This window comes from Panthera uncia, assembly GCF_023721935.1.
Source record: "Panthera uncia isolate 11264 chromosome E2 unlocalized genomic scaffold, Puncia_PCG_1.0 HiC_scaffold_19, whole genome shotgun sequence".
Classification (NCBI taxonomy): Eukaryota; Metazoa; Chordata; class Mammalia; order Carnivora; family Felidae; genus Panthera; species Panthera uncia.
Window position 1 is genome coordinate 12,356,082 of NW_026057588.1, and position 15,017 is coordinate 12,371,098.

The following is a 15,017-nucleotide window of genomic DNA, read 5'->3' on the forward strand; positions in this document are numbered from 1 at the left end:
TTTGATGGTTTCCTGTCTCACATTCAGGTCCTTTATCCATTTTGAGTTTATTTTTGTGAGTGGTGTGACAAAGTGGTCTAGTTTCAGCCTTCTGCATGTTGCTGTCCAGTTCTCCCAGCACCATTTGTTAAAGAGACTGTCTTTTTTCCATTGGATATTCTTTCCTGTTTTGTCAAAGATTAGTTGGCCATACTTTTGTGGGTCTAGTTCTGGGGTTTCTATTCTATTTCATTGGTCTATGTGTATGTTTTTGTGCCAATACCATGCTGTCTTGATGATTGCAGCTTTGTAGTAGATCCTGCCTTTTTTTAAAGTGTTTATTTATATTTGAGAGAGAGCTAGAGAGCGAGCAGGGGAGGGGCAGAGAGGGAGGGAGACACAGAATCCCAAGCAGGCTCCACACTGTCAGAGCAGAGCCCGACGTGAGGCTTAAACTCACGAACTGTGAGATCATGACCTGAGCTGAAATCAAGAATCGGACCCTTAGCTGACAGAGTCACCCAGGTGCCCTGCTATGCCTGCTTTCTTGGCCTCACCTAGCTCTTACCCCAAAAAGGTTTGTTGAATGAATGAAAGAATAAAAAGTTGGGCAGTGGAGAGGAAGAGAGTAAGACTGGTGGTGGGGAGAAGTGTGTGTAGAATCTGGGTAGAGTTTGCAGTAGACAGGCTAAAATGGGGGATTGAATGAGCTGCCAGACCTCATTTGAAAGAAATGATTTGACTTATTGCATTTAAAAATATTTATTGGCTTCTGTTTGCTACTTGCCTGGTTATGTTTAAGGTCATTTGGGACCAGCTAAGAAACTGAGGTTTCCAGGTTTCTTTCAGGTAATTAAGGTTAAGCCCAGGGAATGGGTGTGCGTTGGGCGGGGCTGGGGGGGGGGATCGGTAGGGCACAGGAAAAGACTAAGAAGAGAAGAGGGCACTAGAGAGAACAGTAATCTTGGGGAAAATGCTTTGTGAAAACACGAGTGGGGACAAGGAGGCGGAGCTGCAAGTGGGAGAACATCCTCTAGGTGCACTCATTGCCTTCTGGACTGAGACGGTTGCATTGGGAGAGTGGGCCCTCAGGGCTCCTATAAAGGCAGAGCAAAGCTTTCCAGCTGACATCGCGTGAGAAATTGCTGGCAGGCCCTGGAGTGCTTGTTTGGTTTCCTGTGGTGCCTTTGGTGCCCTAGGGTTAAAATAAAGACTAATGTTAAAAACATTTAAAAATTTTAATTTTTTTCTCAAAAAATTTTTTGTTTGTTTAATTTTGAGAGAGAGAGAGAGAGAGAGAGAGAGAGAGAGAGACAGAGCATGAGTGGGGAAGGGACAGAGAGAGAGGGAGACACAGAGTCTGAAACAGGCTCCAGGTTCTGAGTTGTCAGCACAGAGCCAGATGTGGGGCTTGAACTCATGAACTGTGAGATCATGACCTGAGCCTAAGCTGAATGCTTAACCGACTGAGCCACCCAAGCGCCCCTTAAAAATTTAATTTTTATGAAAGATTTTAAAATGATATAAAAGTGATACTAATCCAATGGAAAACATTAAAATTAAAAAAAATTAAAATTGAAAATAAAAAATATATATCCTTCACTCCCCATTCCCCAGAACTAACTATTGTTAATAGTTGGCTATATAGTCTTCCATATCTTTTTGTATGTAAACATAGTAGTTTACTTTAAAAAACAAAAAGGAGGGGCGCCTGGGTGGCTCAGTATGTTAAGCCCCTTGTCTGGCTCTGTGCTGACCATGCCGAGACTACTTGGGATTCTCTGTTTCCCTCTCTGTCTCTCTCTCTCTCATGCATGTGCGGGCTCTCTCTCTCTCAAAAATAAATAAAACATTAAAAACAAAACAAAAACCAAACAAATGAGAAAAACCCAAAAATGAGATTAGGCTATACATATTGCTTTGCTCTGCACCTTTAACAAATCATATGTTATTGCAAAATATTATATATACACATCAATACAAATCCATAAAAACTTACATGTGCAGTTTATTGTTTAAAATTTCTTTGATTTTTCTTTTCTTAAAATTTTTATTTATTTTGAGAGAGAGAGAGCAAGTATGGGAGGGGCAGAGAGAGTGGGAGACAGAATCCCAAGAAGGCTCCATGCTATTAGTGTAAGCCTGACGTGGGGCTCGAACCCATGAATGGTGAGATCATGACCTGAGCCCAAGTCGAGAGTCAGACGCTTAACCAACTGAGCTACCCAGGTGCCCCATATGTGCAGTTTAATTAATAGTTCTAAAGCAGATATCCATGAAACTGCTATCTAGGCCTAAGAAATAGAGTAGAAATAGAATATTGCCAGCAATACCCCTCCTTTTCTGATCTCTATCCTCCTTTTCCCCCTCACAGAGGTAATCCTGACTTTTATAGTAAACACTTACTTTCTTTTTTGTTTTACTACCTAATTATGTATTCCTAAATAATTCAGTTGAATTTTGCCTATTTTTTTAAACATTTTTTAAAAATTTATTTTTGAGAGACAGAGAGAGACAGAGTGTGAGCAGGGGAGGGGCAGAAAGAGAGGGAGACACAGAATCTGAAGCAGGCTCCAGGCTCTGAGCTGTCAGCACAGAGCCTGACGCGGGGCTTGAACCCACGAATCATGAGATCATGACCTGAGTTGAAGTCTTGTGTCTTTTTAAAAAAATTTTCACTCAGTGTTGTATTTGTAAGATTCATTTACATTGTTATGTGTTCATTTTCACTGATATATGATATTTGAATATACCACCATTTATTTGTTGGTCAGTTTCTTTTTTTTTTTTTTAAGTAGGCTTCACACCCAGTGTGGCGCCCAATGCGGGATTGAACTCAAAACCTTGAGATCAAGACCTGAGCTCAGATCAAGAGTTGGAAGCTTAACCAACTGAGCCACCCAGACGCCCCCATTGGTTAGTTTTTGGTTTGGGGTAGTTATGAGCAATGCTACTATGAAATTCTTGTACATATATCCTGGTGTATATAAGAATACATTCCTTTTGGGGCGCCTGGGTGGCTCAGTCGGTTAAGTATCTGACTTCGGCTCAGGTCATGATCTCACAGTTTGTGGGTTCGAGCCCCACATCGGGCTCTGTGCTGACCGCTCAGAGCCTGGAGCCTGTTGGATTCTGTGTCTCATTCTCTCTCTGCCCCTCCCCCACTTGTGCTCTCTTTCTGTCTCTCAAAAATAAATAAATGTAAAAAAAAAAATTGAAAAAAAAAAGAGTACATCCCTTTTGAGCATATACCTAGGAGTGGAATTTCTTGGTCAAGGAACTTAAACTTTAGTAGATAACTGCCAGCACTTTTTCAAAGTGATTTATCAATTAATTATTCCCATTAGCAGGATATGAGAATTTCTCTGTCCTACTCTTTGCCAATACTTGGTATTGTAGGACTTTAAAATTTTTGCCAATCTGATGATGTATAGAGACATCTGTTTTGTTTTAATTTGCATTTTTCCAATTACCAGATTTCCCTGTCTCTGAAATGCCTATTCAAATATTTTGCCTATTTTTCTGTAGTGTTGCCTGACTTCCTTTCCTTGGTCTGTCAGAATTCTTTATATATTCTGCATATTAATCCCTTTGTCAGTTTTATATGCTGCAGATACTGTCTACTTTTAGATTGTCATTTCATTCTTTTGATGACCAGAATTTCTTAATTTCAGTGAAATCAGATTTATTAATCCTTTCTTTTATGGCTTATCCTTTCATACCCCAAGATCATGAATATATTCTCTCATATTCCCTTGTAAATTTGCTACTCAAATTTATATCTTTAATGTACTTAAAACATTTTCGTGAAGCATGTGAAGTAGGGAATATCTCTTTTTCACTTTATATATATTGTGGTTATCTTTCTGATCAACACATAACAATTTAACTCATTATTTTTGACAACTGCTGAATTGCCCAGTTTTCTTTTGATGAATATTTTTATTTCCATCAGTTTGTCAATACAAAAACTGCTCTAATTAATATTGTGTGTATATCTTTGAGTATCCATGCTAGTATTCTATGCTGGAGATTTCTTGAAGTGAGATTACTGGGTTAAAAGGTACACACATTTCAATTTTTGATAGATACTACCAAGTTGTATTTTACTTCTACCTGCAGTGATAAGGATGCTGATTTCTCTCATTCTTAATAATATCATAATACTAATCAGTTTAATTTGCTAATTTACTTTTAATATGACATTTAAAAACTGCTCAAGGGAGGAATCAAGTTCTGTTTGACACTGACACTGGTGTCATCTTCAGAGATCAATGATCAATGGCCAGGTCTCCAATAGCCCCATCTCCTTCCACTTTGATAGGCAGTGGGCTTCCAAAATGTAAGAATTTGTTTGAAACTTTCTAGTATTAGGAAAATTGTATCCTGCTTTCCTTCCTCTTCCTATTTCCCCACGAGTTGACATTGAGTAGAAAGGACTGAGAGGTGTGATTATCTTGGTCTTCATTTCACTTCTCTTGTCTGTTCTCAACCCCTGCTTCGGCTCTAGTTGATTCCACAGTGACCCTCGTTTAAGGAAGGTCATTCTTTTGAAACTTACTGGTTTTCTTCATACTGCCCTTGAAATGGTCACAGGGACACTGCTTCTTTGGCAGCCTGGGCACTGTCATGAGTTTTCTTTTAGGAGCTCTCAGGAACCAGTCTGAAATAACAGGGTTGCTGCTTAGACGGGAAGATTAATGTGTTTCAGAGTAGGGAGTAGGGCAGGGCTTTACTTGCCATCTTTCTTTTTTATTTATTTATTTATTTAATTTTTTATATTTTTTTTTTCCAACGTTTTTTATTTATTTTTGGGACAGAGAGAGACAGAGCATGAACGGGGGAGGGGCAGAGAGAGAGGGAGACACAGAGTCGGAAACAGGCTCCAGGCTCCGAGCCATCAGCCCAGAGCCTGACGCGGGGCTCGAACTCACGGACCGCGAGATCGTGACCTGGCTGAAGTCGGACGCTTAACTGACTGCGCCACCCAGGCGCCCCGCTACTTGCCATCTTTCTTGCCTTCCAGTGTATCACACTGCAGTGGGGGCAGGGAAAAGAGTCAACACAGAACAGTAGAGATACCCGTTTACGTGAACACCAGGATTTCTGACTTGTTTTGCCTGACCTGTATTGGCAAGAATTTGATGGCAGGTTTGGAGGAGGCATCAGGATATCATTAAGGAGACCAAAAAGTGAAGAAAAGATCTAGGTGTCTGCCTTGGCCAAGCATTTTGCCTAATTTCAGTCTTATTTATGAATATAACAAGGTTGAAAACAAGATCCAGGACATTTTTGGAAGGCAGCCCTGGGTTCTTGGGGAAAAGTGTAAGGGGGAAGTGGCAGCCAGAGATTCAGCCAGCTCCCCCTGAACCTTGGGGGTTCAGCTCTTGCCTGAGACTCAAGAAGACAAGAGTTGGTGCTGCATGCGGTGGGCTGGTGGAGAGGGCAGTGGGTGAAGTCATCCTAGAAGATATCTGCATTGGCGTCAGGGGGACTCAGGGGAGAGCTGGATTGTGACCTGTGTACTGCTATTGTTGATACTGACCTTTGCACTCACATTCTTGGCTGCCTTCTTGGAGCCACCTCCTAGGAGCCTGGCGTTGGTCCCGATGGCCTCTGGCGACCCCTGGTGGAAGGAAACTGGTCACTTCCAGGCACCGGAAAGGGAAGGGGCCAACAGAAATGCTCCCCCAGCATTGTGCTACCTAGTGGAGTTTTTCCCTTCCTTTTTAGTCAGGGATCCTAGGGTACTTCGACAGACGACTATTTTAAATGGATAAGGAAATGAGGTTTAAAATCTGGAAAGCGGGGTGCCTGGGTGGCTTGGTTGGTTAAGTGTCCGACTTCGGCTCAGGTCATGATCTCACGGTCCGTGAGTTCGAGCCCCGCGTCGGGCTCTGTGCTGACAGCTCAGAGCCTGGAACCTGTTTCAGATTCTGTGTCTTCCTCTCTCTCTCTGCCCCTCCCCTGTTCATGCTCTGTCTCTCTCTGTCTCAAAAATAAATAAACGTTAAAAAAAAATTAAAAAAAATAAAATAAAATCTGGAAAGCTTAGCTGGAGGTAGGTGGAAAAAGAATGGCTTCTGGATGGAAAAAAGGACAAAAGGTGGGCGTTTAATCAAGACCTGACAATATACTCCCCACCCCAACATGCATTAAAATTCTCATGACTTAAGGAATGAGAACAAAGAGCAGATTATTATATAAACTAGTTGGGATCTTCACCTGACCTTTAAGTTCCCTGTATTTGAATCCATAATCCCAGTTCAGCTATAAGAGGATGGTATTTACCTTTGTGCCTCTGGAACAAATCCATTACTCTTTTGGCCTCTAGTCAAGTTTGTCTTATCACCTGATGCTGTCTTATTCCAATTTTGTGATACTTAAAATATTTTTATGACTATCAAGGATGGTGGATTGTAGACTTGAGATTCTGGAGCTAGAACTGGGCCCGGATGATGCTTGTCTGTACAGTAGTTTCTGATATTTCCTGTAAGAATTAATTATGCCTTCCCATGGTTCCCCATTGTATCTGAATGCAGCTCTCTTAATGCACAGTTATACAATATAGTTTGTTGTTTGAAATCTGTTGTGGACTGAATCGTGTCCACACACCCCCACCCAATTCATGTTGAAGCCCTAACCCCTGGTACGTACCTCAGTATGACTGTATTTGAAGATAGGGTCTTTAGAGATGATTGAGTTAAAATGAGGTCATTAGGATGGGACATAATTCAGTCCAACTGGAGTCCTGACAAGAAGAAGAGATTTGGGCAAAGAGACACCAGAGATATATGTGCACAGAGGAAAGATCATGTGAGGGTATAGCAAGAGGGTGGCCATCTGTGAGCAAGAAGAAAGGCCTCAGAAGAAACTAAACTTGTTGATGTCTTGATCTTGGACTTCTGGTCTCCAGAACCGTGAGGAAATAAATTTCTGTTGTTTCAGCCACCCATTCTGTGCCATTTTGTTATGGTTGCCCTAGCAAACTAAAAATCTTTCTCCGACACCAGACTCTGAACCAGTGGCTCAGTAGTCATTCAGCTACATACAGCTGACAGATGGTAGGCACTTGGTAAATGTTTGTTAATGAGTGAATGAACAAGTTGTCTAGAGAGGCCCCTCAGAGATCATCTGGTTCAATCCAGGTCTCTTTCCCAGACTTGTGCCCTTTCTGCCACACAGATGGAAGGTGTTGCATCATTTCCCCAAGTGCTAGTTTTCAAATGTTCTCATGTTCTGTTTTGAGTGCCGTTAAAATAATTTAAACAAGCAAACATAGCCCCTGCCATCTAAACTTTTCTAATATTTTACTCTCATGTGACCTTTACTTGTAGTTGCAGAGGAAAGCCACAGAATATTAGAGTCAGAAGGAATTTTAGAGATTATTTAGTTGGATCCCTTTATTGAGAAGTTTTTCTACCCTAAATGTAATATACCTATTTTAGAGATGATTTGGAAGGTACAAATAAAGAAATCTTTACTTTTATCATCTGAGTGTATTTTGGTGTGTTTCCTACATATGATTTTCTTTATACAGTGATAACCATAGTATGTGAACACTTTTTTTTTTTTTTGGTTCATCTTATAAGCATGTTGCTATGTCATCTCCATAATGGACATTTTTATTCACTTTTTAAAAAAGTAGTCTCTACACCCAACATGGGGCTCGAACTCGTGACCCCGAGATCAGGAGTCACATGCTCCACTGATTGAGCCATCCAGGCACCCCCATAACAGACATTAAAAAATTTTTTTTAATGTTTATTTATTTTTGAGAGAGAGAGAGAGAGAGTGAGAGCAGGGGAGGAACAGAGAGAGGGAGACACAGAATCCGAAGCAGGTTCCAGGCTCCCAGCTGTCACCACAGAGCCCAATGCGGGGCTCGAACCCATGAACTGTGAGATCATGACCTGAGCCAAAGTCGGATGCTTAACCAACTGAGCCACCCAGGGGCCCCCATAACAGACATTTTTAATGACTGCATAACATTCCCAACAAGTGTGTGTGCTCCAAATTATTTAACTGTTTGTCCATTGCTGAATATTCAGATTGTTTATTTTTGGATATTGATAAATTCTTTCTGTTTGTTACTGTTTTCCAAATGTTAGATTATTGTCTTGGGCAAGATTTCCCAAAGTGGAATTACTGGGTCAAGAGTTAAGAACAGTTTTATGTTGCCTGATATTATTACTAAGTTGCTTTTAAAAGGGTTTCATGAATTAACTAAATCACTGTCTGCCTTTTTTTTTTTTTTTCAGATGAGAAAACTGAGGTCCAGAGAGAACAAATGGAATGCCCAAGTTCACATAGGTAATGGGGATACATCTGAAGCTAAAACCCAGGTCCAAGTTTCTTAGTCTGTTGTTCTTTCTGCAGCCTTTAGAATCCTAATTCCACGGTGTGACTTAAAATGAAGCTGCATGTTACTATAGTATTATGTCTCCCAAACCTCAGACATTTCTGGATCATCTTTATAATTTTTGCTGTAGCTTGTACCACCTCTACTATTATTTGCCTCATACTTTTTCTTTAAGTACATTTAATTTACAAAACAGCTTCATCCTATGCAGTATTATCTGTGAGGTTATGGGTTTGGTACATATGTATTTTTTTTTCTAACATGCATTAACATAAACATGTAACTATTAAAGTAAAAGCTAATTTATGCCCTACCTAAAATCAATTTTGGGAAATACTGATATAGTTGAATAAGCATCAATTTTACATGATCTGGGATCAACAACTTTCTCTGTCACTTAGCTTCTTTGATCTTTGGTTCTCTGGCTTGTAAAATGAGGGTCATAGTATCCATCTTGCAGAGTTAGGAATAAATGAGCTACTAGTGGTGCCCAATGCCCAGTGCCCAAGTAGGTGTTCAGTATATGACGATTATTGTGGTGGTTATTATTGTGGACTTCTATCACTCAGTCCCAAAGAGAGTGTCTATGCTAGAATGTTAGGTTTGTTGTTTTCTGGTGACCTGTATGTGAAAAGAAGTTACTTACACTTGTTAGGACTTGTGGTAGATCTGTCATTATTTTGACTTCCCAGTTCCACTACATATTGGCTTTATTATTTTGGATAAATTGCGTAACTCCTATGTCCCATTTACCTAATTTGTAAAACGGGATTAATAATAGTCCATTTGTGTGTGTATGCATGCATCTGTTTCCTAGCTTTGTCCACTAGAGGGCCTAGAAGCACTCGCACCTAGTAGCCATGGGCAATACTTCAGTACTCATGGTTTGTGAGGACCATTCTCCAATGAAAGGAACCAGGGCTCCTTGGAGAAATGGCTGATTCCAAGGCGGGCCAGGGAAGTACAAGATATGCCTGGAACATCTTGCGGTATCAGAAAGTCCAGAACTGCTAAAAAATGATATGTCAAAAAGACACAGAAGCCTGTTTGAAGGAGGTCTCAGTGGTCAATTTTGAGACAATATGAACAACACAATAAATAATGGTAGCAATAGGTTATAATCCATAAATGTCCATGAGTCTTTACTCATATAAATAAATAATTCAAGGGGTGCCTGGGTGGCTCAGTCAGTTAAGCCTCTGACTTGGCTCATGTCATGATCTCATGGTTAGTGAGTTCGAGCCTTGCATTGGGCTCTCAGCTGTCAGCACAGAGCCCACTTTGGATCCTCTGTCTCCCTCTCTCTCGCCCCTCCCCCACTGTCTCTCAAAAATATATAAACATTAAAAAATAAATTAAAAATTCAATAAATAAATGGGAGAGAAGGAACAGCTTTTTTTTTAAGTTTATTTATTTTGAGAGAGAGAGAGGGACAGAATCTCAAGCAGGGAGAGAATCTTACGGTACATGGGGATCGAGCCCCGAGCTGAGACCAAGAGTCGGACGCTCAACTGACTGAGCCACCCAGGTGCCTGGAGCAGCTTTTTCTTATAGTAGAATTCCAGTTAATAAATGTGGAAGGAATGATGGAAATAGGAAATCATCATTTGGCTAATACCATACTAACACTTGTTGAAGGTGGGTGGGAATCCTCAATGGATTTTAAAAATTAATGGGCAAAAGTATGATGAGAAGAAACAGGCTATTTTGCATAGTCTTAAAGTATCTCTCCACAAGATACTTATTAATTACAGTGGGAAAACCAGTAACTTTACACTAGAGAAACCTGGCAGACACCACCTTAACCAAGTGTTCAAAATTAACATCAGTAGTTGGGAATTCAGTATTACGGGCCGTCTGCTGTGATGCATGGAGAAGGCATACATTACTTTTGTGGTATTCTTGCCAGAAATGCATAATCTGAATTTAATCAAGAAGAAACATCAAGCAAACCCAACTTGAAGGACTTTCTACAAAATAACTGACCAGTACTCTTTAAAACTGTCGGGGCGCCTGGGTGGCGCAGTCGGTTAAGCGTCCGACTTCAGCCAGGTCACGATCTCACGGTCCGTGAGTTCGAGCCCCGCGTCAGGCTCTGGGCTGATGGCTCGGAGCCTGGAGCCTGTTTCCGATTCTGTGTCTCCCTCTCTCTCTGCCCCTCCCCCGTTCATGCTCTGTCTCTCTCTGTCCCAAGAATAAATAAAAAACGTTGAAAAAAAAAACATTTAAATAAATAAATAAATAAAACTGTCAAAATCATGAAAGACAAGGAAGGCTGAAAAACTACCGTAGTTTGGGGGAAATCAAAGGAGATGTGATAACTTTACTTAGTGTAGCATCCTGGATTGGACCAAAAAGAGACATTAATTGGATGATTAGCAAAATCTAAATATTAGTGCATTAGTTAATAGTATTATATCAATGCTTATTTCCTGGTTTTGATCATCATATTATGGTGTTGTAAGGTGTTATTTGAAAAAAACTGGATGAAGCATATATTGGAACTCTGATTATTTTTATCTATTTTTTTTAAGTCTGAAAAATGAAACATTAATTAAAAAATATATTAGATTTCTGTGAGGACACAATGAGGCAATGTGTGTGAAGTGTTTAAATATTACCTGCCACATAGGATTGCTTAATACATTTCGGCTATTATTGTAGGTAATTTTATAGTTAATAATGATATTATGAGTAATTAATCTATTATTATAAGTGATTTGTTTCCTAACATTTTCATATACTCTGATCTGTTCTCCTCCCTTTCTGTGAAAAACACACTGCACATGTATGTGGTTATTTTGAGATAAAGTAAGATCAGATTTTATTTTGAGAATTTTTTTGGCAGGGAAGGTGGGGGGGGCGCCCAGGGGGGCGTCATTTCTTCTAGCCAGACTTGGGTGCTGCAAAACTCCTTGGCAGGGGTACACGAATTTGAGCCGGATGTGTCTGTAATAGCGCCACCTGGTGGCACAGCAAGCTTTCCCCAAATTCATTGCCATTGTGCTTTAGGAGCTACTGTAGGAATTTTACTCAGTCCATTTATTGAATCCTTGCTAGGTACACATTACAGATAATATTCACAACAATGATATATTCTAAGTAGCATTTTACTCCTTTTAAGATGATAAAACAGGCTCCAAAAAGTGAAGCAGCTTGTCTAGGGTTCAAAATAAGTGGTGGAGCCAGGATTCAGATCTAGGTTCTCTGGGCTTCAAGGCTGAGTTTACAGGTCCAGGTAAGTCTGAACGCGTAGCCAGGTGTGAGAACTATTGCTATAGAGCAACTATTGCTGAGAGCAGCACTCTCAGCTGGGGAGTGGTTTTCCCCTCCAGGGGACAATTGGCAATGTCTGGAGTTAACTCTGGCTGTCTTAACTGGGGACAGAGGTGAAGAGGCTGCTATTGTCATATAGTTGGTAGAGACCACACAGATGCTACCCGAACATCTTACAATGCACCGAATACATTCTACACCCTACAACACAAAATAACACCCTGCCCTAAAGCGCTGTCCAGCCCCAAATGTCAACAGAGCTGCTGTCAAATCCAGGTGTAGAGTCTTTAAAGGGCAACACTTTGAACTTAGAAACCTGAGCATTTTATTCTTTTTTTGTTTTTATGTTTTATTTATTTAAGTAATCTCTATACCCAACGTGGGGTTTAAGCTCATGACCTCGAGATCAAGAGTTGCATGCTCCTCTGACCGAGACAGCTAGGTGCCCCATGAGCATTTTATTCTTTCACTTAGCAAATATTTACTAAATATTATGCTGGATAGTGTGACGGATATGGAGACAATATACCAGATTGTGCCACCAAGGAGGTTACAGTCTAGAAGGGCAGGGGGGTGAAGGTAGGAAAGGCACAGCAACACCTTCAGTATAAGACGGTATGTGGCAAGTGCAAAGAGAGAGTCAAGTTTAGGCTAGGCACATTCACAGGACAGAGGGCTCCCATCTGGTCTTGAGAGGAATCAGGGAGGCCGTGAGGAGGAGGTGGATTCTGAGCTGAGAGTATGAACAAAGTCAAACTAGTAGGAAGGCATAAGAGCTGTTCAGGGAACAGCCAACAGTCTAGTTTAGGTGGAGCCTAGAGCACTTGTTAGTGAGTGGAGGGGTGGATTGGGAAAGGCAGGTTGTGGTTAGAGCTTTGAATCAAGGCTGAGGACTCTAACCTTGGTGTCTGTTGCAATGATGGAAAAGCCTTCCTTTCCAGACTGGTGGTCTAGACCCTAATGCTATGGGCCCAGCACCTTCCAAAAAGCTCTCTCTACAAGGGAGGGAAAGTTTGAAATTGGGGTGGACTGAGGTAAACTTCTTATTTTAAGGACCAAGTTGATGATAAATATGCAGCAAAGCTATCTTTCTCAAAGTAGCCTTGGGGAGATGGTTCTCTCGAGTAGAAACATATGGGACGAGCTTTCTTCTGCACAGTTGTTCTGCTAAGGGCTAGGCACTTGAGATGTAGTGAAAGCTGGAGCCTATTTGGAGCTCTTAACCTAAGACCTGCTTCCCAAGAGATGAGCTTAGTATGGCTAAAACTTCCAATGTGAATGCTGTCTGGTAATATGATTTTTCTAGTTTATTACTTTATCATTAAATAGCGTTAAAAATTGTTGGTGGCATATCTGGTGCACTGTAAAAGAATATAAGCAAGGACTTCTCTCTTCCTCAAATGTACAGTTGCCTTCAACACCTTTACTCCACCATCACCAAGACTGGCTCTTCTGGAAAGGGATTAGAGGGAGAAGGCAAGGGAGCAAATCTTTTAATTTTTTTAAATGTTTATTTTTTGAGAGAGACTGAGACAGAGACAGAGCATGAGCAGGGGAGGGGCAGAGAGAGAGGGAGACACAGAATCGAAAGCAGGCTCCAGGCTCTGAGCTGTCAGCACAGAGCCTGACGCGGGGCTCTAACTCACAAGCTGCGAGATCATGACCTGAGCTGAAGTCAGATGCCCAACCGAGTCACTCAGACACCTCTCTTTTAATTTTTTTATGTTTATTTTATAATTTTTTATTAAAAAAGTTTATTGTTTATTTTTGACACAGAGAGAGAGACAGAGCATGAGAGGGGGAGGGGGAGACAGAGAGGAGACACAATCCAAAGCAGGCTCCAGGCTCTGAACTGTCAGCACAGAGCCCATTGCGGGGCTTGAACTCATGAGCCGTGAGATCATGACCTGAGCTAAAGTCAGATGCTTAACCGACTGAGCCACCCAGGTGTCCCAGGGAGCAAATCTTTATTGAGCCAACATGTATATATTTTGCTAGCTACAGTTCAGACATTTTGATACTCACTCTCTCATTTCACTATCACAACACTGGATGTAAGTATAGTTTTCTCCTTTTTGTAGATGAGGAGGCTAACTTGCCCCAAATCCCTATGGCTGGAAGGGGCTACATTTTTTTTTTAATTTTTTTAATGTTTATTTATTTTTGAGAGACAGAGAGAGGGAGAGAGTGTGAGCAGAGGAGGAGCAGATAGAGAGGGAGACACAGAATCCAAAGCAGGCTCCAGGCTCCGAGCTGTTAGCACAGAGCCTGATGTGGGGCTCGAACTCATGAACTGTGAGATCATGACCTGAGCCGAAGTCGGGTGCTTAACTGACTGAGCCACCCAGGTGCCCCTGGAAGGGGCTACATTTTAATGCATGTTTTGTTTTGTTTTTTTGGCCACGTTTTCTTCTCTATTTTGCCACATTCCCCCCACCCCCCCGTTTCCCCTTTATAGAAAATTAATCTTATTACCTGGATTTCGGCTGCTAGAGACCATAGGCATCAGCATTAGTGGCAGCAACAGAAGGAGGGAAGAGATTAGAATTCTCATTGCGATTGTTGGTGCTGCTGTAAGGTCGCCTGAAGAAAGTGTGGAAGGTTCCCAGTTGGAGGCTCCCGGACTTCTTAGGATGGCGGTCTGGGCTTTAATCCCTGGCCAGTGTTCCCATTAGAGGGTGAGAACACCTAAGTGACGCTGACCTTGTTAGGTAACAGGTTTACAGGAATCTGGGAGGAAAAACTGGGCAAACAAAAGAAATGAAGCATTCTTAAGAACACAAGAAGGTGACTGATAACTTGGCCACAATACTGGTTCCCTTCCCTCCTCCTTCCCGCCTCCCTACCCCCTAGTATGTTATGATTTCTTCCCCAGGTCTTTTTGTTCTTTGAATTTCCTTATATCTTTCGGCAGTGCTTTCTAGCTTACTATCTGCCAGGAAAGCGAATACTAAGGGTTGCCAGAAAAGAGGATGACATGGTCTGTTTCCCCTCTGTCCCCCGGGCCTCCGGCCTTGGCACAGTACACACAACAGTAGTGTTGCTCGAGAAGTTGTCTGTCTCTACTGTGTTTGCAATTCCCTCCCATGTCTGTGGCCACAGAAGTAAGGTGGGAAGTAGAGGTGACTAGAGGCGAGGTTATTTCTCCCCTGCTCAAAACATGGCCCCTGAAGCAGTGGTCAAACTGGGCCTCCTTGCAGTTTATCAGGAAGGTGGCTGTGGCTTAGTTGTTGCAGCCCGAAGTATAGGGAACTGTGTTGGTGGAAGATCCCCAGGGCTTCAGGTCCAAGAGGGTTTGAGAAACGGGAACCACAGGAGGGAAGGAGCCCTTAAAGGGTGTTTGCCCAGGCCCTTGGGGTTCTTGACTCCAGACCTTGTTTGGAAACAGCCCAAGGAGGGA

General features: G+C 41.7%; 1 protein-coding gene and 1 long non-coding RNA gene across 2 annotated transcripts in view; one reads left to right on the top strand and one right to left on the bottom strand.

Moving 5' to 3' along the window:
- Positions 1-737: 737 nt before the first annotated feature.
- CXCL17 (C-X-C motif chemokine ligand 17) lies at positions 738-14,313 on the bottom strand. The gene is made up of 4 exons (XM_049621280.1): positions 14,093-14,313; positions 5,525-5,605; positions 4,541-4,642; positions 738-1,174 (listed from the first exon to the last, which is right to left on the bottom strand). Exons 1-4 carry the CDS (start codon positions 14,169-14,171, stop codon positions 1,077-1,079), a joined length of 360 nt encoding a protein of 119 aa, XP_049477237.1. The 5' UTR covers positions 14,172-14,313; the 3' UTR covers positions 738-1,076.
- The window catches only part of LOC125915442 (uncharacterized), an 81,906-nt gene continuing 72,500 nt past the window's right edge, over positions 5,612-15,017 (top strand). Inside the window, exon 1 of the long non-coding RNA XR_007455666.1 lies at positions 5,612-8,292. This is a non-coding gene — a long non-coding RNA (uncharacterized LOC125915442). The remainder of the gene's footprint in view (positions 8,293-15,017) is intronic.